Source organism: Accipiter gentilis, chromosome 24 (genome assembly GCF_929443795.1).
Source record: "Accipiter gentilis chromosome 24, bAccGen1.1, whole genome shotgun sequence".
In the NCBI taxonomy this organism is placed as follows: Eukaryota; Metazoa; Chordata; class Aves; order Accipitriformes; family Accipitridae; genus Astur; species Astur gentilis.
Window position 1 is genome coordinate 2529547 of NC_064903.1, and position 22130 is coordinate 2551676.

A 22130-nucleotide genomic window follows, 5' to 3' on the forward strand; every position below is an offset into this window, starting at 1 on the left:
TTTCTTCCCATTCTTGTTATTTACGGGTCCTTTAAATCAAGACTTGGTGCCCTTAATTATGTAATATATAATAGTTGGCCTCAGTCTAATATTACGTTATTGAATCCAAGAATCACATGAAAAAAAAGATGCATGCAACCAATGTACTGTTTTCAAAGTGAGGACAGCCTGATGAGAAATCCTCCTGGGAAAAAATCGCATCAGGGACTGAAACAGATCCTTCTTTTTTTTTCTTCTTTTTTTTTTTTCCCCCAGCAACAGAAGGTATCAAAAAATGAGCCTGATGAAAAGGACAACATTTCTCTCGCTTTCCTTTTTCTGATCTCTCTGTAGCCCAGAGTGCTAATCATCCTGTCAATCTCTAATTAAAGAACAGCAGTGTCAGGCAGAAGAGAGCCCTGCTCCCTGAATGTTAACTAGTAAAGGGGATTTTGTGCCCAGCAGTGACAGCAAAGAGCCATGTCAGGAGGTGGGCTTGGGCGCAGGGGAGCGGGTCTGGCGGACTGTTGAGCATTTCTAAGCCTGGGACAGTGTCTGCTCAGGGATTGCTCATGGGAAGAAGGAGCAGGACAGACTGGGAGGTGTAACATGCTGCAGGTTGCAGTGCCATGCCCTTCCTTGTTACGTTGGTGCTTCCAACTGCATTTCTTTCATGACACTAGTAAAAACCCTTTGGTTCCTCCCAGGTCCTTGTTATAGAAAGTGGTGGTCACCTATAGCATAATGGGGGAGCTGCTGACTGATATCTTTCTGTAGCAGCAGCAGAAGAGCTGACCCTCTGCTGCAACAGTCAGGAATTAGCCCTAGGACTTTATATGTCATTCTAGCGCTGGCAAGCTTGAGGGAGCATGAAGCACGCATCCAACCTAGATCTGGGTGACCTTCTGCTCCCATTACTGCACACTGAGTAGTTGGACTCTGCCTGTGACTCCATGAAGAATAGAGGGAGTCCGCTTTCTTTCTGCTGCCTGTTGTATGTAGTAGGATGCACAGTGAAAACTCTTGGTGCAGGCTGGGGAGTGCGGAGATTTTGTTTTATAGGCTTATAGGATAACTCGGGTTGGAAGAGACCTCAGGAGGGTATCTAGTCTTCTCTTGGCCATTTTGCTGCTGTGCTCTGCTGAAGTCAGTAGGACAACTGCCAGTTCAGAGTAACTAAAAGTTCAGCCTCTTCCTTTTTTAGCAGGAAGGATACAGATGGATGTATCTCCTTTTACAGAAGGATATAGGTGATCCAGCCTCTCTAGGAGTTGCTTGGAAAAAAATGGAAAAGGAAAATAATTTTTTTTTCCTAGTTTTGTATAGGATTGGAGGGATCCAGGGCTAGGACTGGCTTTAGAGAAGGATTAGGAGAGGCATTGTGGAAAGCCTGCCTCAAGTCAGGACCAAGTATCGAGGCATGCTGGGGTAGTCATGGTAGCAGTGGAGCAGAAAAGCAAATGCTTCCCTCCTTGCCTGCCACCCTGCATCTGACCCCGTGAGCCCCGCTGGTAGGGACACTGCACTAGCAGAAGACAGTTCATGTTGTTCAAAGAGGTGGTACAACTGTGTCAGAAAAAAAATGCCTTTCAAGGTTCATTGCGTCTGCTCTAGGAGGCTCTAGCGGCGCAACCACGCTGGTGTATTGCTATAGCAGCCAAGGGCTTGAGGAACAGGCAGGGCCATGGAGATGCTGCTCTTGGGAGCTACAGGCTGGCCAGCCATGTGCTAGTCCAAAACTATTTGCAATATATATTTCAAAATCTGCTAACCCAGCATTGGAAATCATCTATTTCTAGCCTATAGACTGTATATATAAATTGTTTTCCCAACATAAAAAATGCAATACAAATGCTATCGTTTCAGATCTGAATTTTTTTGTTTTATATTGCTTGCAGGGACTACACAGTTTGGATTCAGCTAATCAAGTAGAAGTGTTTACAGAGTCCTCTGTGTGTCCTCAGGCTTGAGATGCTACCACAGGAGTAAAAGACAAAACTGGCTTTCTATTTTTAGCAGCCAGCCTCTTCTAGGCTCGCCCCCTCTCATAAAAGCTCCCATCCATAGGCTTGTATGAATCTTCTTCATATAAGCTCATGTTTAGCCAGGAAAGCCCCCCATTTCTGGAGCCTGTGTGTTTTCTTCAGAGGCTTCTTGTTCAAGGGCTTGCGTATACCTGAGCTGTCACAGCAGCGCACAGGTCCCCAATTTCTGGCCGGGAGGTACCATGGCTGAAGTGAGACCCTGACCCTGCACTCCTGGGATGTGGCATGATGCACATCCCGTCCCTTCTGTGACGGACCCTCTGTGCTCCTGGGAAGTTATCCCTAATTAGGCCTTCAGATACCACAGCCACAGAAGTGAGATAGAGAGGTGGATAAATACCTTGCTAAGGCGATTTGAAAGTCTGTGCTGCAGCATGATGATGCAGTGACTTAATGAAGTTGCTGTTGTCACAGGGCCCAGGGACTCAGGCAGTCGCTTCCAATCAATGCTGAGAGGTTAATTACACATTTACCTGAACAGCAGTCTGAAATCCTCACCAAGAAATTAGGAGAGAGGATGACTCTGGGTTGCTTTGGCACCTACAAGTGTAAGCAGTACCAGAAAAGCGTGTCTGTCTAGATGCTCCCCATAGCTGGCTGAACCTTTACAAGCTGTTTGCTGAGATTTTGGGATGGTCTTATCCCAGAAATTGGTTCTAGTTTGGCATCAAAGCCAGAACTGCACTAGTTTCAGAGCCAAAAAGAAAGAAAAAAAAACCCTTTTCTCTCACTTGCTCCTGAATCCTGCTCCTTACCTTTCAGCTGAAGTCATCCTGATTCCTTCTGTGGTGTTTCAGAGTGAGAGATACCCTGAGATGCCCACAGGGCAGGTGGTGGTGAATTCACCCATTTTTAATAAATAGATTTTAATTAACTTTTTAAAAAGTCCAGCTCATCCCAATTAGTGGAGGGTGACTGCATTTGTTCTCTCGGAGAGTGGGAGAGCGAGTGCTGTGTTTTCAAGACCATCTGCTCATGAATCCTTAAAAAAAATCATAGAGGAAAACAAGTGTTAGCCGGAGGCAGAGAAAGGGTGAGGGCATTCTGGCAGCCGGCTGGGGAGGCCTTGCCAGCTGGGGGGGGGCAGGAGGCTGCCAGAGGAGCCGGGGTGGTCCTGACAGTTTTTTGGAGATGGGGAGCTCTAATGAGCTATGGGAGAAGGGATTGTAATTGCCTGAATGAGTGGGAAGAGAGGCAACAATCTGGAGGAGTGAGTTTTGTCAGCCTCACGGGTGGGGGAATTGATATCCCGGCGTAGATGACTTTGGTAGCTGGCCTGAGATTTCAGGATCGGACGTGCTTTGGGGTGCTATTTTAAAGGGAAGGGGTGCCAGGGAATTTGTTGCCCTGAATACAAAGTGGCTCTGTCTTGGTCAGGAGGAGGGGGCTTGGCTCTCAGGATGCCACCAGCACCTGCAGTGAGACCCAGCGTCTGGGGGTACCTGGAGAGGGGGGGACGGGGACAGTGTCTGGAGCAGCTCTTTCCTCGTTGCAACGTGAACCATAATGACTGTGCCTCGACTGTCCACATTTACTTCATTTCTTTCCCTTCCTTCGGAATTTTCCCCTATCTCCAGTTCCTGGTCTAAAGTCAGATGGGGCGGCTTTCAGAGCTGCGGAAGGGCCAAAATCTTATTTAATTAGTGCTTCTCCCCAACCTGCAAAGAGAAATGTATCCACTGCCCTGGCTGGGAGTGGCGGTTCACTCGGCCTCGTTCTCTGTGCCCTCTAGGGAGACGATATCTTGGACCGCAGCTCAGAGTTGATCTACACGGGAGAGATGTCCTGGATTTACCAGCCTTATGGACGGAACCAGCAGCGTGTTTTCTTTCTCTTTGATCACCAGATGGTTCTCTGCAAGAAGGTAAGGACATCCAGGGAGAAAGCAGCACGGCTAAGGACATGCTGTGGACAGGCTTTCCAGTCCAAAGTGGTTTTTAGGGCAAGGTGGCTTGTTTGCTGCACATGCAGAAGAGGACATAGATAGCACTGAGGAAGGGCAATCCACATGCTAGAAATACTGAATTACAGGATGGTGAGTACACCATGATAGAGGGATTTTTATGCTCATAGCAAATCCAGCCTCCACTTGTTCATTTCATGCCTTTTCTCATGTGCCCCTTGTTTGGCTCCTTGCCTCACTTCTGCTTTTGGATTTTGGCTGCAGCATATGATCTGGGATTAGATAGCCCTAGAATTTCTATATGAACTATGCAGCCTGGCACTTGGGCAGACAACTCAATTACTGCATTAAAATGATGTTCACTGCCTCTCAAAGAAATATCAGGCAGCAGCCTGCTCTGTAGCAGGGTGTATGTGCTGTCACTTGGTGAAATGCATTTTAAGCCTCATCCTCATGTAGCTGCTATGCTGGAATTTATAGGGCATATCTCTGCCGTGAAACCCATCACGAAGGTAGAGAAAGGTAGCGAAGAATACTGATGCTAATGTGTTGTAGTATTAATAGCAGCAGGTGAACTGTGTTTCGGAGCACCTGTGTTAAGCAGCAGCATCACAGCTGTATTGCTGTAGTCCTGCTAAGGTGATCCCAGCCCATTACCATCACAACTGTTCGAAGTGAAGTGACAGAGCTTATAAGTCCTGGGTGCCTCTGTCTTCTGAAAGACCGGGATTCATTGACATTTTCACTGCAGCTATACAGATAACTGTGTAGAGGGAGTCCCCTGGATGGGCTTCAAGTGGGAGCAAGGGCAAGCTGTGGATGTCTCTGGCCAAACACACCAGGGCTGTGTTCCTGTCACATCTCATCTGCTAAGGAAAGGTTGAGCGAGACCCGCGCCATGTGGCAGCCCCCCGAGGAGTGCCCTGCCGCCGCAGGAAGCGGCGTGGGGGGGGGCGTGGGTGGCTCCTGACTCACCGCGGCATCACTGCCCGCTGCCGCGGTACGCAGAGCTGTGGCCTGTGCAGTTCAGTGGGTGGCACTTTCTTCTCCTGAGTCATGGTTGACTGAAATTTTGCCTTCTGGAATGCGTGTGCTTATTTTTCCCCTCCTTGTTGCTGTGCCTTTTACTTCTTTCCTGACTGTCAAAAAAAATAACCACAGAGCAACAATAACAAAGTCAGATGTTTAGAGAACTGTCAAAATTAGTCTGGAAGTATGCAGCTGGGTTTAATTTTTCATCTTGACCTCCTACACTTTGATTGTGACCCTGATTTTCCGATTCATAAGACAGCATCCAGTTTGGCTTGCACTGGGTCTGATCCAGGGAGGTATGGAGCGTTCCCTTAACTCCCGGGAAAATCAGAGCTGAGATTTCCATGGTCATCAGTATGAGCAGAGAGCATTCACCAATTCACAGCAGGCTGCTGGGGGCTCGGGAGGTTGTATCAGTGTGCAAAGCGTTTGTGTGATGCTGTCTTCTTCCCTTATGTATTCAAAAGGCATTTTGTAGTGTGTGTGTGGCAGTGCTGCACAAGAGAGGCCTTCACAGGAAAACGCCCTGCAGATTTTAGTTGTCTCAGGGACAGCACAGCGGTCTGGGTCTTCCTGGCAGAGAGACTGGCTCTATGTCAGGATCTGGCAGGCTCTTCTGTCACTAGCTGAGGCCTTGCGGGACAGTGTCCCCACTGAGCTTTAGGATCACACGGCAGAGGGTGGTAACTGATCTGGTGAGCCCAATATCACAGGCACAGGGTTCGTACTTCGCTGCCGGTTCTCCTTTTACATCTCTTTTTCCAGCATCAAACTGCAGTTGTTATTTTTCAGAGTGTTGGGGTAGGAGGGGAGGTGGCGTTACAGCTGGACTCTCCCATCTTGATAATGTTTTCCTTGAACATTATTAAGAAAGACTGTCCAAGTATGGAATTCAGAGGAGTGTTAGCTCACATTTTGGGATCACACATCCTATATAAAATAAATCTGAATGACTTATAGCCTCTGTTGTCTTGACCCTTGTGTCAGGCTTTGCTGTTACAGATCCCAACAGGCAACCCTCTTGCAGGATAACCTCTGCTTTAGAGCCAGAGCACTATATCCTGGAGCTTTCTTAGCGAAGCACCATTTATATCATTGTGCAGGAGGCTGGGGCCAGCCTTCCTTACCCCATGCTTTAAAATTATTCTCTGAGGGATATGAAGTAGGACCCACACATCCCCAAGAGCAGGAAGAATACAGCAGGACTGCAGGGGTGCTGGTGCTCCAGCTCTGCCTGGCCAGGAGTGGGCAGAGCACCATGTCCTGGGGTCATCTGCTGCACAGCCTGGTGCCAGTCGTGGGAATTAAAGTGCTTGAGAGTGGTGTGAGCTTGCAATAGACTTTCGTGTCCCACTTCAACAAACCCTCAGGGAATTGGAGTTGTCTGAGTCCAGAAGGGAAAGTTTCAGATTTCCAGAAGGTCTTGGAGTTCAGACTGGTCCAGGGCTGCCAGCTCCTCTGCCTTGTGTACAGGGAGAATTATGTCCTTTAAAGGTTTCCAAAGCAGAAGATTGAACAGCACCTCTCTTATTCCAGAGACAAGCAATGAGAAAATTCATGGACAACCTGACCTATGTTTTGCATGAGGTTTGTTTAGTCAATGACCCTGATCAAAATTTTCAGGTTTGGTTCCACTTAAGATGGCACATCTCAGTGAATCTTCCTCTTCAGAAAATCTTCTGCATATGTGGGTTTTCTTCAGATGTAATAAATTAGTAGGTAGGATACATTCTTAATCATGACACAGTCAATTTGAGAATACATTTATTTTTTAATTATAATGGTTAAATTTTACCTCCTTATTGGTCAAAAGAGATTTTTAATAGAAAAAAGGAACTAGAACCAATTCCTTATTTAAATATTTCACAGATACTTCAGTTTGATAAAAGCATGCTAGATATCCCGAGAGGCTCTAGAAGACAAGCATATATTTCAAACAGGCTCTCCCACTCCTCTAGATCTTCATTGCTGTTATCTGCACGTCATCCTCACCTTCGTTGCCTGTTGTCTCCCTGGTAGATGTTTGCAGCTGCAACAGCTCTGTGGTCTTGAATCCCCTGGTAATGCATATGGAATCTGTGGTTTGACAGATACTGATACATGAGTTTCTGATGGAACAGATAAGGTTCGGTATCATAAGCTCTGTGACAGTTTTGGATGTTGGTATTCTCTGTCATTCCCTTTGAACGCCATTGTCTGCAAAACTTGTTACATAGTGGGCTCATATTGCAAAGACTGTCAGATTCCTGCTCACTTGCTTGCGCAGTGGAAGATGAAATAATTTCTGTGTGGCAAAACTGGCTGGAATCAGCTTCACTCCTGCAGGCTAAGGCATTCACTGATACCAGTAGATACATGTTAGGTCCAGGAAGGTGGTAAATGAATTCCTACAATATCTGGAAAAGAGTTACTGAAAGCCAGTTTTTCTTTTTCTGCAAAAATTTCTGCAGCATTCTGCTTCCAGCCAACCAATGTGCTGGATATATTAGTCCCAAGAGAGCACACTGCTACAGACAGACATGCCCACAACTCTTGTTCGCGTCTGTATTGTAAGCAGCTGATCCTTTGGGCTGGCTGTATTGCTGCTGAACCCAGGTGGAGTATTAAAAATTCTATCTATAGCCAAGGTAACAACTCATTTTGTATCCCTTATTCAAGGTGAGACCTGTGTGCAAAGTAATGTGTCCCCCCACCCCCATGTAAGTTTGGGGTTCTTCACAGCAGTTTTGCTATCAGCTAGTAAGCAGTGAGGACTGCTCCAGTTCAACTGCTCTGTGTCCTTTGTGTGGCACTAAAGACAAAGCACAGTCCACATTCTCAAAAACCATCTTTGTTTCTACCATTCCTCTGTTGGATCAGGTTTGGTCCATCAGCTTTACAGGCAGACAGCCTAGGAAGGTTTCAGCAGGACTCCTGTTCGTATGCTACAAAGAATTACCATGTTTCTTTTTCCTACTGATCGTCCAGTGTTACCTGTGCCTGAGCAATAAGGTCTATTGGCTATGGAGGTATTTCTAGTATCCAGCTATCTGCTTTCAGCAGCAGTTAATGTATTTCCAAATAAAGCCCTGTTTGCTTTGAATATGGCCTGCTTTCTGGAAGCTTTGCCATCCCTTTCTGTTGATGTCTGAAAATGTTTGAAGGTTACGGGGCCTTTTTTTGTTGGACATCTGGCCAAGACATTTCTATGAGGTGGGATAACTCTCAGGGTCTGTCTTTGCATGTGGGCAGCTGGGTGATTACCTGGTTGATGGTTTGTTTGCATGCAAAGAACCAGATATTAGTATCATCATTAATATGACTATATTGAATTACATGACTATATTAATAGGACTATAATGAACTAGTCATTAATATAGTTCAGCTGTCAGGAAAGGAGTGATGGCACTCGTCAGATCCAGCGGCAAAGCTCAGACCCTTCCCTGGTTGCCAGTGTAAGTTCCACTGCCTCTGACTGAGAAATCCCAAATGCATTTCCATGACCACCACGTCTTGGAGAACTGATGGGACTTCAGACAGGGACCTAGTTGTGAAAATGAGTAATTATAAAGGGCTGCATTCAAATGTGCTTGACAGATGTTATCTCCGTCAGTATGAGTATATTTAGGTCTTTCTTCCAAGCAGGAAACTTGCACTAAGATTTACGAGGGCTGCATGAGTAAGAGCAGTAGCAGCAGGTGGAGGAGCTGACACTATGGCAGCCAGCTTTCATTCTGGCAAACATCTTGCAAAGCAACTTGTGTGGGAAAATTTTCACAAATAAAATTGGTTTCCGAGCTTTACAGTTAAATCTCTGCAGCTTAGATTTTGCTATCAGAGACAGCACTGATGCTTCCTAATATCACCACTGAATTCTTTTCTGGTGCTAGAAAGTGAGAAGTTTAATCAGATGAAATGGCCAGGTCAGCCATTTCAGTGTTCAATAAACTGAATACTGAAATGCTAGTGGATGTAGGTGGGTACTGCAGAACATTTCCAGAACCTGTGTCAAAAGGGGAGCACTGAGTTAGTTTGGATGTCTACAGTTCCTGATAAAGAGCCACTGGGAGAGCTCATGATGTAGATTTTCTTTGCAAAGCTGGGTAACTTTCACCTATTGGATTAATATCAAACTCTCCTAATGAATTTTCTGCCTGTGTTTCCTGAACCAGAGGTTGGGACATGGCAGTGTGCATGAGGACAAAGTGGTGCTTTCTTCAGAAGAGACTCTCAGTTGGTTACCCTAATGCAAAAATGCGTTTTGGAAAGTAAGAAGGGAAGAAACTGCGTGGGAAGCAAGCACTGGCCTCAGTTTGACTTACCATATGTCTATAATCAGGAAAGAAGAATACATATTCCAGTATGCTAACCGTAATTACCAAGAAATGAAGTCAATCCTTGATGATGGTAGCATTAAAAGATGTTGCCTTAAAGGCACAGGGTCTACTTTTCTTATCACCCTGAAGTTGAGAGAGTTTGACACAGAGATGCTTTAAATTTGCAAATCGTAGTACTTAACATCCAGGACTGTGACACACAGCATTAATTATGATCATAGCTTGTTATGTTGGGGGATGCTCGAGGTGCTTATCGTGTAATAGATGAGGATCTTCTTTCTTCTGTTCTGGGTAATAGTTTGGATTTTCCCAAAGGGCTCGAGAGTGCTGTGGCATTAGGCTGGAAATGACAATAGGAAGGGTTAACGGAGTTTCTGCACCAAATTATGCTTTTTGTTCACCAGTAGTCGAACAGTCCTTGATGGAGCTCCGTGTTTAGTGTTCTCTGACAGCGCAGAAAGATCAGTGACTGCATGAAACACATTTAGTTTTCATTTGCACTTTTTATGCGTCTCTTGTAATCAAGAGGCAATGCAAACTCCAGCTTGTGGTTTATTGCTATTGCTGTCTTCCCTTGAGCTCTCAGAGCAAAGCAGGTTGGATGAGAAGCAAAATGAGACCAGTTTAATAGCAATAGCCAGACAGGCAGCCAGAAATAGCTGTGCTATAGGAGATGGAGTAAATAAAATAATCCTGTCAAACTCCATTGCAGTTCAGGTTTCCAAATGGGAAGATAAAAGAGACATTTCTGAGCCCTTTTAGTGTAAGAAGGTCTAGTTCCCATATCAGTTCTGTTAAAAACATTGAGGTAAGCTTTGCACCAAAACAATGGCCCTGCTTTTACTACAGGCTAAATAGGTCTCACAGGGCTAGCCGAAAATCTTGTTTGCAAACACAGAGCAACATTGGGACAATTTGTGTTACTTCAAGTGGTTTTTTGACCCACAAGGAACACTGTTTGACTTTTGCAGCGCCTCCCACCCCTTCTCTTTTCCTCCCAGTAATGCAGATCTTCATGAAATGCCATGTTTTGGGTCAGGCCTGGGTCCAGCCTGCAGCAGGGTGGGAAAATGGGTCAGGCTGTGTTTCACTGTTTTCAAACAGCAGCTCAGCAGAGACCTGGTGGTGTGCTGCGCTGACAGGCAAGACATGCTGCTGCTTCAGCTAGTGAGGTAGCTTGAGATAAGCATGAAGACTACCAAAGAAAACACACTGGCTTGGTCACAGCCCCAAAGCAAAGTTTTCAGAGAACAGTCAGCCCCACTGACGTAGCCCCGTGTTCATGCCCACCTGATCAGTCGGTGCTGTCTGTGGACAAGAGGTTTCTGTGGGTCCAGACTGTAGAGCATGGCAAGGAAGTTTGATCCTCCTGTCAGTCTCCTTGGCTAGCAGATAGCTGAAAACGAAAGACAAATTCCAGCAACTGACAGGATATATGTTAAAAACAGTTATGAAAAAGTACTTTAGCTTTGAGATATGGCATATTCAAGAAAAGAAAACATTCCTTTTAATAGTCAAAATAGCCCTGAATGCATGCGCTCGGTGACCCTCTCGCAGGGACGTGCACGAGCCAATTATGTGCCCTGAGCACAGTTTTGCAGGAGGGCTCGCGCTAGCAGGCTGTACTGAGCGGAGCCGGCAACCTGCAGCAACCTGCTGGCATTGTGCTGACTCGGGGAGGCCGGTGCTGCCTTTTTGCTGCTCAGTGTGCAATAGCAGAGAGGGAAGAGCAGGCTCCAAGACGTCACTGGGATGCAGGACGTGTAGAGAGAAAAACATCAGGGTCAGCCAGAGGAGCCAGCTGGAGGAGGGCAGGAGAAGGCTTTCTGAATTTAGAGTCCTTCACAGTCTGTTTTCTTTTCTGGATAGGGAACAGGTTTAGCCTACTCATATAGCCATGCAGATATGCAAGATGCTGTACAATATACTCTGTGCCTAATTTATCACTCCTGTAATTGAAGTGGGTGTAAATTTGGCCCAAAAGCAAAACCTCCAGAGCTGAAAATCTAACCCTTCTCCTGCTGTGGCCTTTCAGCAGCACAATTTTAAGCCCCTAGGAGCGAACTGGAGAGACCAGCAAAGCTGAGTGACGTGTCTGCAGAAGGGTTTCCCGTCTCTTCCTGTTATTAGTTCTTTGGAAATGCACTCGCCCTCAGCTCACTGCTTTGCAGCCAATGTGACTGGGCTTGAGGTGGAACAAGGCATCAAAATGCCACTGATGTTCCACTAAATATGTTGAACAAAAATAGCATTTCCACATAAATGCTTTCAGCTCCAGTCCTCCCCCACTCAGATCCCACACTGCAGCTTCATGGAGCTGGCAAGGATGAATCAAATGTCTCTTTCCAAACTCAGGAGACAGACAGTGCTGAATAATTTGGCAGGAATCTGCTGACCCACCCCCACCCCCCCCCACCCCCCCCCCCAGCACAGCTGTCCTTGTGCAAAGAGGAGTTACGTAAACACATACCGCAGAGAATTCAGCTCCCCTCTTCCCCCCTGGGGAAACTTGTAACAATTTGGCCCATCCTAGGAAGTTTGTGGTAGGAAGCGAGTGGCCGAGGTTGTGTCGGGGAGGTGGTGTTACATCCCCCTGTTTCTAATGATCCATCCCTTACCGCATTTTCAGGCTGTGCTGTGCAGACCCCATTTCCCTGCTCCTAAAGGCTGGCTTAGCCCAAACTGCTGTGTCCGACAGGGTGACAGCAAAGCTCGCAGTCACTGGCATCCAGCCACTTAGCAGGGCTTAGTTTTATTTTCTGATATAAAGAATATTTAGGACAAAAACATTCAAAAAGGTTCATTGAGTTTTAGGGTCTCATTTGGACAGAAGAGAGGCCCAGTTTTGCAATGCACTCGGCTCCAGGGAGGTGGATGAGAATGGTGCATAAATGTCCCATCTTAAAAATCAGCCCTCAATAGGGTTAAGTTAAATGAACAAATGCTACAGAAAACTGTGTCCTTGGTGTTCATGAAAAGCAGGCTGGGCTGCTTTCTTCAAAGGGTCGCTTTAAGGTAGATTAGATTTTAAAAATGTAGGCTCTGAATCTTTTTAAAAAGCCAAAGAACGTTGAAAGCCCTTATGACTAAAGATACCCAAAGACATGGCAAAGTGGCAGTGTGCCATGCTCTCATTGCTCACGGCAGGCTGGGCAGAGTGAAGATAGAGAGCAGGCAGGCAAGAAAATCAGGACAAATTTCAGGAGTAAATTGAAGAACTCTGCTCGCTCCCTCTGCTTCTTCCATTCTGCTCTGCAGTCACTGCCCAGGTCAACAAGAAATTGTCAGAAAGGGTCTGAGACCCACACCTTAGCGCAAAAGATAACTCAGCCTTTTCCAAATTGTGGGTTCATGTTTGGGTGCAGTTATTATGGACCCTGGTTTAGTCTTTTCCCAATTTCAGCATCAACTATTCACTATTCATCAACTGTTTCAACATCAACTATTCACCAAGTTGCAGAGCTTGCCTGTAGGTGGGTCTCTCTTCAGCCTCACCCTTGGATCCCCCTTCTCCTTTGATACCTGAAGAACATACCATCTTCTGGCTTGCAGGGATTCCTGCTTTCTATACTGAGCACGCTGCTATCTTGCTGCCTTGTCTGTGTTACATCTCAATTATTAGTCATTTCAGGCAAGCCCTGGCTTTGCTTTACCGGTGTGTGCGCAGTGCAATACTCTCGGCCTTCCAGCCCCATGAGCACTTGCAAGGGCCGTTGCTTCACCGGCAACACTCCTCACTCCAAGCCATGATCTCAGGTAGGGAGGAGTGAGGGGAGAAGCCCCTCATGTGACTTTGCGCTGTCACCCGTGCTCAGTGCAAGAGGAAAATACCTCAGAAGACCTCTACGGCGTTGATCTTCTGTAAAGCTGTGGTTGGGATGGAGTGATGATCCCTCCAGCGGAAGAGCCACCCTGTTGCATGTTACTCAGGCTGCCCTTTGCCTCGCAGGAGGGACAGAGGGATCTGTGGCACGCTGTGTCTGCCACCCGCGGGCTGCATCTGCCGCCTGCAGAGCCTCCGCTCTGCCTCCCTTTGGTCTGCCAGCTCCGAATCCCGAAGCATGTGTAACGCTAAGCTATTCTTACAAGGCTTTGAGCTGTTAAAGATCCACCGTCAAAGGCTTTCAGTGTGTCTTTAACTGATTACTTATTTACAGCTCCCTCCTGCCCTGTAAAATAATCAAATACCATTATGCCATTATAGAGATGGGGAAGGACTGAAGGAGAAATTGCATTTCACCCAAAGGCCGGCAGCCAGTCCCTGCCAGCCTCGGGGAGGTGCGCTCAGAAGACCTGACTGCATCCATGTACTCAGAGTGCATAATTCCTCCCCAAGTCATTCTGAAACTACTTTGCCATTGGAATATGCAGGTTTTAGATAACCAGGAGGATGAATAACCTACATATGCAGTGAGAAACTTGTAACGGATTATTCTGTGGTTGGCATCTTTTATATTGTCAGCTCATAAGAGGGATCTAATGACTCATGGCTGAAAATGGCTCTTTCTCCACTTGTGTTTTACAGATGATTTGTTTTACGCATGAGAAGTAGAGTGTGACCTAGCATGGAGTAAACCATAGCACTTGGAAAAAAATGTGCCATCCAAAAATCATAACCCTTGCTTAAGACCTCCCCATCCATCCTAATAAATAGGAGGAGTTTCTGAAATGCACGAAGCTGGCTGCATGCGAAGCTAGCAGGAACAAATTACCTGGGTGACATAGCAGGCCAGGTCCTCTCAAGTGCTTACCTGTGCCCTCTGATAGCGGGGAAAATTTCCTCCTTATGTGCTGCGTGCTGGTTAAGCCATTGAATAGCTTTCAATCCTAATGCCATTTTGCACTAGCAATTGCCTGCACAGGCAGATTGCCCTCCTTGTGATTCGTATTATATTTCCTCTGCAGCATCATGGGAGGATTTGACTCTTACAGGGTCTTGCGCAAGCACAGTGTGCAAAGGCAGCGTCTGGCACATGTAGCTATGGCCTGGGGTACTTGTGGCACAAAAAAAGTGATTGATTAAAGCTAGAGAGCAGGAGGAGAAAGCAGTACTAAAGAGAAGTAGAAGTCAATTTAATAGTAAGAGTTATTGAACAATCTGATTTACAGGTGCAATCCGTTCTACACATATATCTATATCCAGTGCAATAATTTGGGGGTGGGTGATTGTGGAAGCCACATCCCAACTTCAGATCTTCAGGTTTTCCAATAAAAATTCAGCCTTGGTTTCCTTACGATGGTCACAAATGAGATTTTTTTCTTTCAAGCACAGCTAGAGAAAGTAACCTCCCCCCTTCAGACAGGGGACAGTGAAATGGGGATATTTAAGTCAGAGTGAGAGCAGGAGAAAATGGCCCAAGCAGGTCACGCAGTCAGGTACATCCCCCTGAGCGCAGCCGCTACCTCAGGCACAAGCACTTCAGCTGTAAACCTCCGACAAAGCAAATGCAGAGAGCAGAACTGTGGTAGGTTTACGTAATGTGTCAAAACTTTGTTTTGTGCTCCCATCAAATATTACTTTTTTTGGCTTCATCTTTTCCTTGTGAATCCTCAGTACATATTACGTGAACAGACTGCAGAGCATTCTTCAGAAGAGCTTAATTAACCTCAGCTAGGGAAAGAAAGGGAAATCATAGAAGCTGTAGGGTAAAAAAAGATCATATTTAGACAAATAAGTGCAAATGACCTAGATGCATCAATTTCCTTAAGAGCCATGCAAGGCAATCTGGATGCTGTCTGCAGAGACCGCAGGTTTATGTCACTGCTCCTCGTGCTTGCTGTCCCAGTCTGCACCTTGGGGCTTCTCCCACACCACCCCTGAAGTCCGTACCTGCTCTCATCCCATTTTCTCCTCCATGTGTCACCTTTCTCTTAGACATCATCAAAATGCGGGGCTGGGAAGGACCCCAGGAGATTAGCTATTCCCTTCACAGGATTAAGTATACTCAGATCATCTCTGATGGATGTTTGTCTAACCTTATTTTTTAAAATCTCTAAGGAATGCTGTCCCAAGACTTCCCTATATTGTCTGTTCTAGTGTTTAACTACTCTTATAGCTAGAAAGACTTTTTTTCTGAGTATCTAATCCTATTCTCCCTTGTGGTAAATTAAGCCAAGCCACAATCAAAATGGAGAATAATTGATCACCAGCCTCCTTAGAAGAGAAACAGCCTTCACATACTGGAATACCAATAGCACATTCCTTTTTATTTATGTCCTTTCCAGATTAAACAACTCCATTTCTTTGACCTTTCCCCACTGATCAGGTTTTGAGAGTCTTTTTTTGTCTTTTTCTATTTTCTTGCTCTTATCTGATTTAACTACAAAAAATAATTTTGTATGACATTCAAAACTGGACAGTGTAAACCAGCTAGTCGTCATCCTGGCTTAACTGTGGACAGGATAACATATAATACTATACTAATATAGCCAGCATATAAATGAAAGTAAATTCTATAGCTTAATAATTTCTTCCTAATTCTCTCGTATGTTATCCCTGGGATAATCATGAGTAATAGCAGCAGCCTGTCCCAGCTGCCATTTCTGCCCTCTGCTAAGCCTGAGCTCCTTTCGACAGTGTGACTACTTAGATAGCTGATAAATCTCCATTTTGTGTATACGTATTTCCTTTGTCCTTCTGACATGTAGTACTTAAACCAGTCTGTTTAAACAATCCATTTTCATCCTCAGCCACACATCTGCTCTCTATCTTGTGTGTGCTTGTTTGATTCAGCTTACGTGCTCAAAGAAAGGAAAGATAGTCCCGCGCTCAACAAAAATGGTGTACAGAACAACAAGGTTCATTTCTCAACGCTGCTACAGGCTTTCTGTCTGCATCTGGCAGAAATCACACAAAGCAGCATTGCTTTCATTGCCTGCGTGTTCCCTGAATTTTTATTCTCTTTTCCACGTGCATAAAAAGCTCCTAAAAATAGGGGTTTGGCCTTGTTTGCTGTATGTCTCTCATGTAGCCCAGATGAATTCCTAAATTTTATTGAAATCAATTACAGCGTAAGCCAACTGTATTTGAAGATGCCCATGCTTCACAAAGGAGCTAAGTAACATATGTTATTCTTTAAGAGCTGTAGGAACATATGTGATAAAATATCCATGGATCAAATAATCATTATGCTTCCCATACTATGGGTGTTAAAATTTAGTCAGTTGGGAAATAATATCCGTTTATTGAGTGCTGGCAAGAAGAGGGGAAGAAAGGAGAAGTGGTAGTAGGAAATGCCTAGCCCATTAAAAATTACATTATCCAGTTACAGTTATTAATCTGCTATATGGACTGAACTTTATTGAAAGCAGGTGTGTACAAAGTGTCTTCCATGTGCGGACGTGTGCTATTCACTGAGGTGTTTATGTGCTCTATCATTCTGTGAAAAATAAAGGGTCTCTTAAAAACTCAGGGTACCAGTGCTGGAGTTTGTGGTCAGCAAGTGGGGAGTGGTCCTTCTCTTGAGGAATTACGAAGGAAATGCACTGCTGGCACAGGGCAGTGACCCACACTCGGCTAACGTCAGGCACGGACTTGGTCGGAGCTCGTTACTTTTCTGTCCTTCTTTGAATGGGTTCGTCTTCCGCCGTGTTGGCACCTTTCTCTCTTCTGGGCCTCCCCCCGCTCCAGGGGCTGTTTCTCCACCAGAAAGTTCCTGCCAAGCTGATGGCTGAGAGCTCTGGGGAGGGCAATGAGAGAAAAGGTGATTCCTTTCTTCAAGATTCGTTACTGAAGTTTCTTCTCAAAATGAAAGTAAAAGGGGCAGGCAGGAGCTTTACGCTTATTGTCTTTCCCTCATTTGCCCATGAGCTTGCTTAACGCTCAAGGACAAAAACACAGCATTTCTTCTCCATGTGTTTTCTGCAAACAGTCTCAACAGCTGAGCTTGTTCTTTCCCGCTATTGCATTCTCACCAACAGTAATATTCTGTGGGGCCATTTCTTTCCAAAAGCACTTGTATGATTCCATTATCTCCTCGTTGCTCCTTCAGTAACTCCTAGGCAACACCGTTATCTTCACATCCAATACTCAGCAACACCTGCAAAACATGGGAGCCTCTAAAACGCACTGCAGAAGCCTCACGGGAGGCAGCAATTGTTCTTGCTGCAGCCTCGGAGGGGAAATGTATGGAGCAGTTCAGTCAGACATGTCCAAACCCGATATGTTGTCCTCTGGAAGTATAATGACAGCACAAAGCTGTTAAAACATTCACTGAGCATTAGCTATTAAAAATAGCTCATAATGTTTTCTAAATCAAAACTGGAGAGATAAGAGGGGAAAAAAATGTATTGAGTATGTGTAAGAAAAAAGCCAATGCACAGAACCTTGGATTTTCAGAGCCAGGTGAGAAGGAGGATTGTGATTATTTATTCTTGTAATACCTTTTGTGAACAAATCTCTACATAATCATGAATATTGCATAGAAAAGTACGTTTGATCCCACTTCACCCATCTCACTCACAAGGACAGTCTGTTCAGTGTTGTGTTTTGGAAGTTTTCATCAGCAGTGAGTTGGTTCTCTCTGGGAAGAATAGTTGCTGGTATAGCTAATTTAAGGAGCACATCTTTTTTCCTGTGAGATTTGTTATCAAGGTTTTTTGAGAATGTGGTGAAGATAAATGCTATTTCTAAGAACTAGTCCAAGACTCAAATTTAAACACGGTGCACAGTATTGATTTAATTGAACAAGTTTAGTGTGATGCTTACAGCCTTTTCTCAGCACTTCCCTGGGCACAGAGGGAGAGGAAAGAAGCAATTTTCCAAGTTAGGACAAAACAGAAAAGATGTTCTGTTGCGTATTCAGCCTGAAATATCCTTCTCTTACATTTTGGACAGCATCACTACTCAAAGCCTACATACTAGAGGAAGATGTTTGTACAATACATTAGTTAGTGGATTTTTTCTCCCCCCTGGAGCATTCCAGAGGAAGGAGCCAGGTTTTACAGACTGTGAGCTTCTGGACAGTGCCCTGTCTCACGATCATTAATACTGTCTGACATATCCATGAGCAAGTTTGCTGAAAAATTATTATTATTTTCTGAGATTAATGATTTGTTTAAAGTAATACCTACTACTTCTATTTAAAAAACCTCACTACTAAATCTTATTTGAGTAAATAAATGCAGTACATTGATTTTATTTTTCCTCTTAAATGAATCCTTTGATATAGCATTTATCTTTAGGGCACTCTCAAAAATAAAGAAATATTTAAGTTAATTTACTACACCTAAATATTGGCTTTTGAGAGTGGGCAGAGGAAGGAAATCTTGATTGTGTGTTGCTAAATTTGGCTTTTTAAATATGTATGCCTTGTAACTTGAATCACCTTACGTGGTCATGACTATATAATTAACATTCTGTTTTCTGATGATCATTTTTTGTTATCTGTTCCTATGAAGACATAGAGATGTGGGGCCAATGCTCCTCTTACACCAGTATAAATCAGGAATAGTTCTAGTAAAGGCAGTACAAAATTTGATTGGCAAAGCCAAAATAAGTATGAAGAGGGTAAGGAGGAAAACAGGAAATTACCTGTTTTTCACTACAGTTTATCAGCATCCACAATTTCACATCTATGATTGAGCAGTTGACAGAATAGATCTCAAACCACTCTTTTTTAGTGCCAGCTCCACCTACCGCTGTCTCCCAGCTGCAATCATGGTAGCCGATACACAGCGCTGCTGCATGGCTGCTGCCGGCACAGAGCGGAGGTTGCGCTGGGCATGTCAAACAGCCACAGAGCTGCGGGTGTTCCCATATGAGTTCTGAAAAATTAATAATGAAGACTATTTTACTTTTTCCTTCCCAATGTAGAGGAATGAGCTGTTGCTGAAAAACAAGGGGCGGGAATAATCAGCTTAGAAAGGAGATGAGGATGAACAGGTTTGGCTGTAAACATCAAGGAGGGAAAAAGAAAAAATTTAAGCTGGATCAAGAGGTTAAATCCAGGGCATAATGGGACAGAGATAGGTGAGGAGTTCTTTGAACTGAGAATCGGGGTGATTTTCTCAGCAATGAGTTGTGTATGAACAGGAAATGGGTTCCAAGAAGGGGCAGGGACCCATCTCCCCTGACTCTGAGAATGTGTTTGAGAAACAGAGGTCTGCACTACCCAGTCTGCACTGCCAAACATGCCCGAGCTGATTTCTCAAGATTTATGCTTCTACACAGCTGCATTTGCAGCACAGGAATCCCATCAGGCCAGTGGCCCCTATTTTCCAGTTTCTCATCTTACGGAACAGAGCTTTCCATCATGGAAAATGATGGAAGTATGTTACCTACTCAAAGGCATTTCTTCATGCCCACAAGCAAAATTTTGCAGCATGCGGATTTGTATTTCGTTCTTTTATGCCTATGATCTACCCTATTTGTTTAGCCAGCAACAAACGTATTCACAGCAGATGAGGCTTGAAGAATCTGACCAGGTTTCACCATTACTTCTTACTTCTCTTCAGCCCTCCCATGAATTCCCTGCTGAGTTCAAGCTCTGTAAGTATGTTACAATCAACCCATCTCTCCCCTTCTCTCTGTAGGATCTGATACGAAGAGATATTCTGTATTACAAAGGTCGCATAGACATGGATAAATATGAAGTGGTGGATATAGAAGACGGGAGAGATGATGACTTCAATGTCAGCATGAAGAATGCCTTCAAACTTCATAACAAGGAAACTGAGGAAATGCACTTATTCTTTGCCAAGAAACTGGAGGAGAAGTTACGATGGCTTAGAGCTTTCAGAGAAGAAAGGAAGATGGTAAAAGAAGATGAAAAGATAGGTGAGGAATATGAAATGAATCTGAAAGGAGATTGTTGGTAATCCTTAATTTAGCCCCAACTGTTGGAGAAGCCCACATTTTGTTTTGTAGTAGAATTATAGTTCAACCTTGTTCAAATGTCCTTGGTTGCTCTCATAGTCATAAATAGGTCTCTTTCCAATTCAGTTACTGTTATTTTTGGCCCTCAATAAACAAATTCTGCCCATAGCTTCAAGCCTGGACCTCTGTGGGTATTGTGGGAGAAGGCAGTCTTTGGCCATCTGACTTCAGAGTCTCTTGGCCGCATCATTTCTGCTCTGGTTAAGCATATCTCATGCAGGGTAGGAGGGCAACAAAGTCAATGACTTACCAGCCGTGCCCTTCCCTCAGCATCAGCCCATAAATTGACTGTAACCAATGTCCGTTCAGGCTCAGTTTGTGTTGCTCAGCTGTAAAGCACTGGGCATATTTATGATACTGTATAAATAATAATGGGTCTAATCTTACTTTTCATACAGCCCCTGCACAAGTGAGATTATAAAGAGGCCTGTCCTTTCAAGGAAGATTTGCTTTTCAGTAAAATACCTGCCTGTACACACAGCTTACTGGGTGATGCTTTGCCACCTAAGGCGTTCTGTGTTTGCCAAACAGTGCAGAACATTCCCCCCTCCCCAAAGGAAAAAGAGGCTTTGTAAGCAATCTTCTGAATTGTGTTTGCCGTGTTCCCTTTTTCAGGCTTTGAAATTTCTGAAAATCAAAAGCGGCAAGCGGCAATGACAGTAAAGAAAGTCAGTAAGCAAAAAGGTAACCGGCAACATGCACTGTGCCTGGTGATGTGAGGGTGGAGCGGGCTGGGCTGAATCCTGCTGGGTTAGGATCCAGCATCCCCCTTGAATTTCCCCCTCCCCTTTCTCTTTTTTTATAAAATACCGTTTGTGCTTTGTATCCTTTCTTAATGTATCTGTGGGCCAAATTAATCTCTGGTCTAATGTGGTTGAAGCCAGTGGAATTTCACCAGAGACGAATTTGATCTCATGTCTCCAGTCTGATGTCCAGAAGCTGTCCCTGGGGGCAGAAATCTCTCTCAGTTGTTTATCTCAGGCTGAAATGGGAGTGAGTGCGGAGGTATGTAGGGTTTCTTGCTGATTCCCAAAGTCTCCCGTTAGCAAAGAAAGACAGATGGCTAAAATACTGGAGATGGTGAGGGATCTATCCCTTTCCTGCTTTTGGAAGGGGGACACTCATGTTTCCTGGCACTACCTATAACTTTCTAAGGACAGCACAGTAGCATCAGCTGTAGGACATAAAGTATCTTAGTAAAGACATTCTATCTCTCTAATGTCAGATTCATTTTCCCACCCAGGTAGGCTACAGCCAACTAATAAATGCCATGCTAGATATTATACAGAGTCTCAACTGGCGAAACAGCCAGCATTAATTATCTCTCGCAATAACTCTTGCAGCTACAGGTTTTGAAATACTAAATACAGAGGGAAAGTCAGAGGGGTCATTTTTCAAGTTTTCCAAAGCTTCACAAAGTCGTAGACATACCGATTTGTTACCAAAGTACCACAGCACAACTAGGCCTATAAATGGGTTTTGAGAGAACTCATCACTTCTTGGTTATAGTCAGTTCCAGGCAGATTTGTCCCTGCTCTGTACAGACATTGGGGTGTTTTTTGCAAAAATTGAAGGAGCTCTTTGCTTTCTGCCTCACCTGTTTGTTGTCTACTGGCTTTGCTGGTCCAGTAGTGGTTTGCTAGGCCAACTGTAAACTCCTTGGTTTGCTGTGTCTCTCCATTGTCATTAGTCTTCTCCTGTCTACTAACTTCCTATGTTGTCTTCTGAGATGTTCTCTAAAAACTCTCCTGGCCAGATTTTCTAAGCTCAAAGTAGGCACACACCCAAAATTGGGCCCAAGGACGTGTATCTTGCACAATGTACGTGTAGTTCAGGCAGTAGCGGACACTATCACGAGCTCGGTTTTGCAGATTCACCCCTCACCACCAGCATGCTTGTCCCTCAGCACGGAAGCAACCACGGAGATTATGGCAACTGGAAAATTGGAGAATCTGACTTGCATGATGGCCATGACAAAA

General features: G+C 44.7%; 1 protein-coding gene and 1 long non-coding RNA gene across 10 annotated transcripts in view; one reads left to right on the top strand and one right to left on the bottom strand.

The window, feature by feature from the left end:
• Positions 1-22130, top strand: part of ARHGEF9 (Cdc42 guanine nucleotide exchange factor 9) — a 221991-nt gene that overhangs the window by 186727 nt on the left and 13134 nt on the right. For all 9 annotated transcript variants that reach the window (XM_049827609.1, XM_049827610.1, XM_049827617.1 and 6 more), the window contains 3 exons: positions 3757-3888; positions 19809-20052; positions 20767-20835. In XM_049827609.1, the coding sequence (XP_049683566.1) occupies positions 3757-3888; positions 19809-20052; positions 20767-20835 (445 nt within the window). The remainder of the gene's footprint in view (positions 1-3756; positions 3889-19808; positions 20053-20766; positions 20836-22130) is intronic.
• Positions 18773-22130, bottom strand: part of LOC126050159 (uncharacterized) — a 39260-nt gene continuing 35902 nt past the window's right edge. Inside the window, exon 4 of the long non-coding RNA XR_007509438.1 lies at positions 18773-19040. This is a non-coding gene — a long non-coding RNA (uncharacterized LOC126050159). The remainder of the gene's footprint in view (positions 19041-22130) is intronic.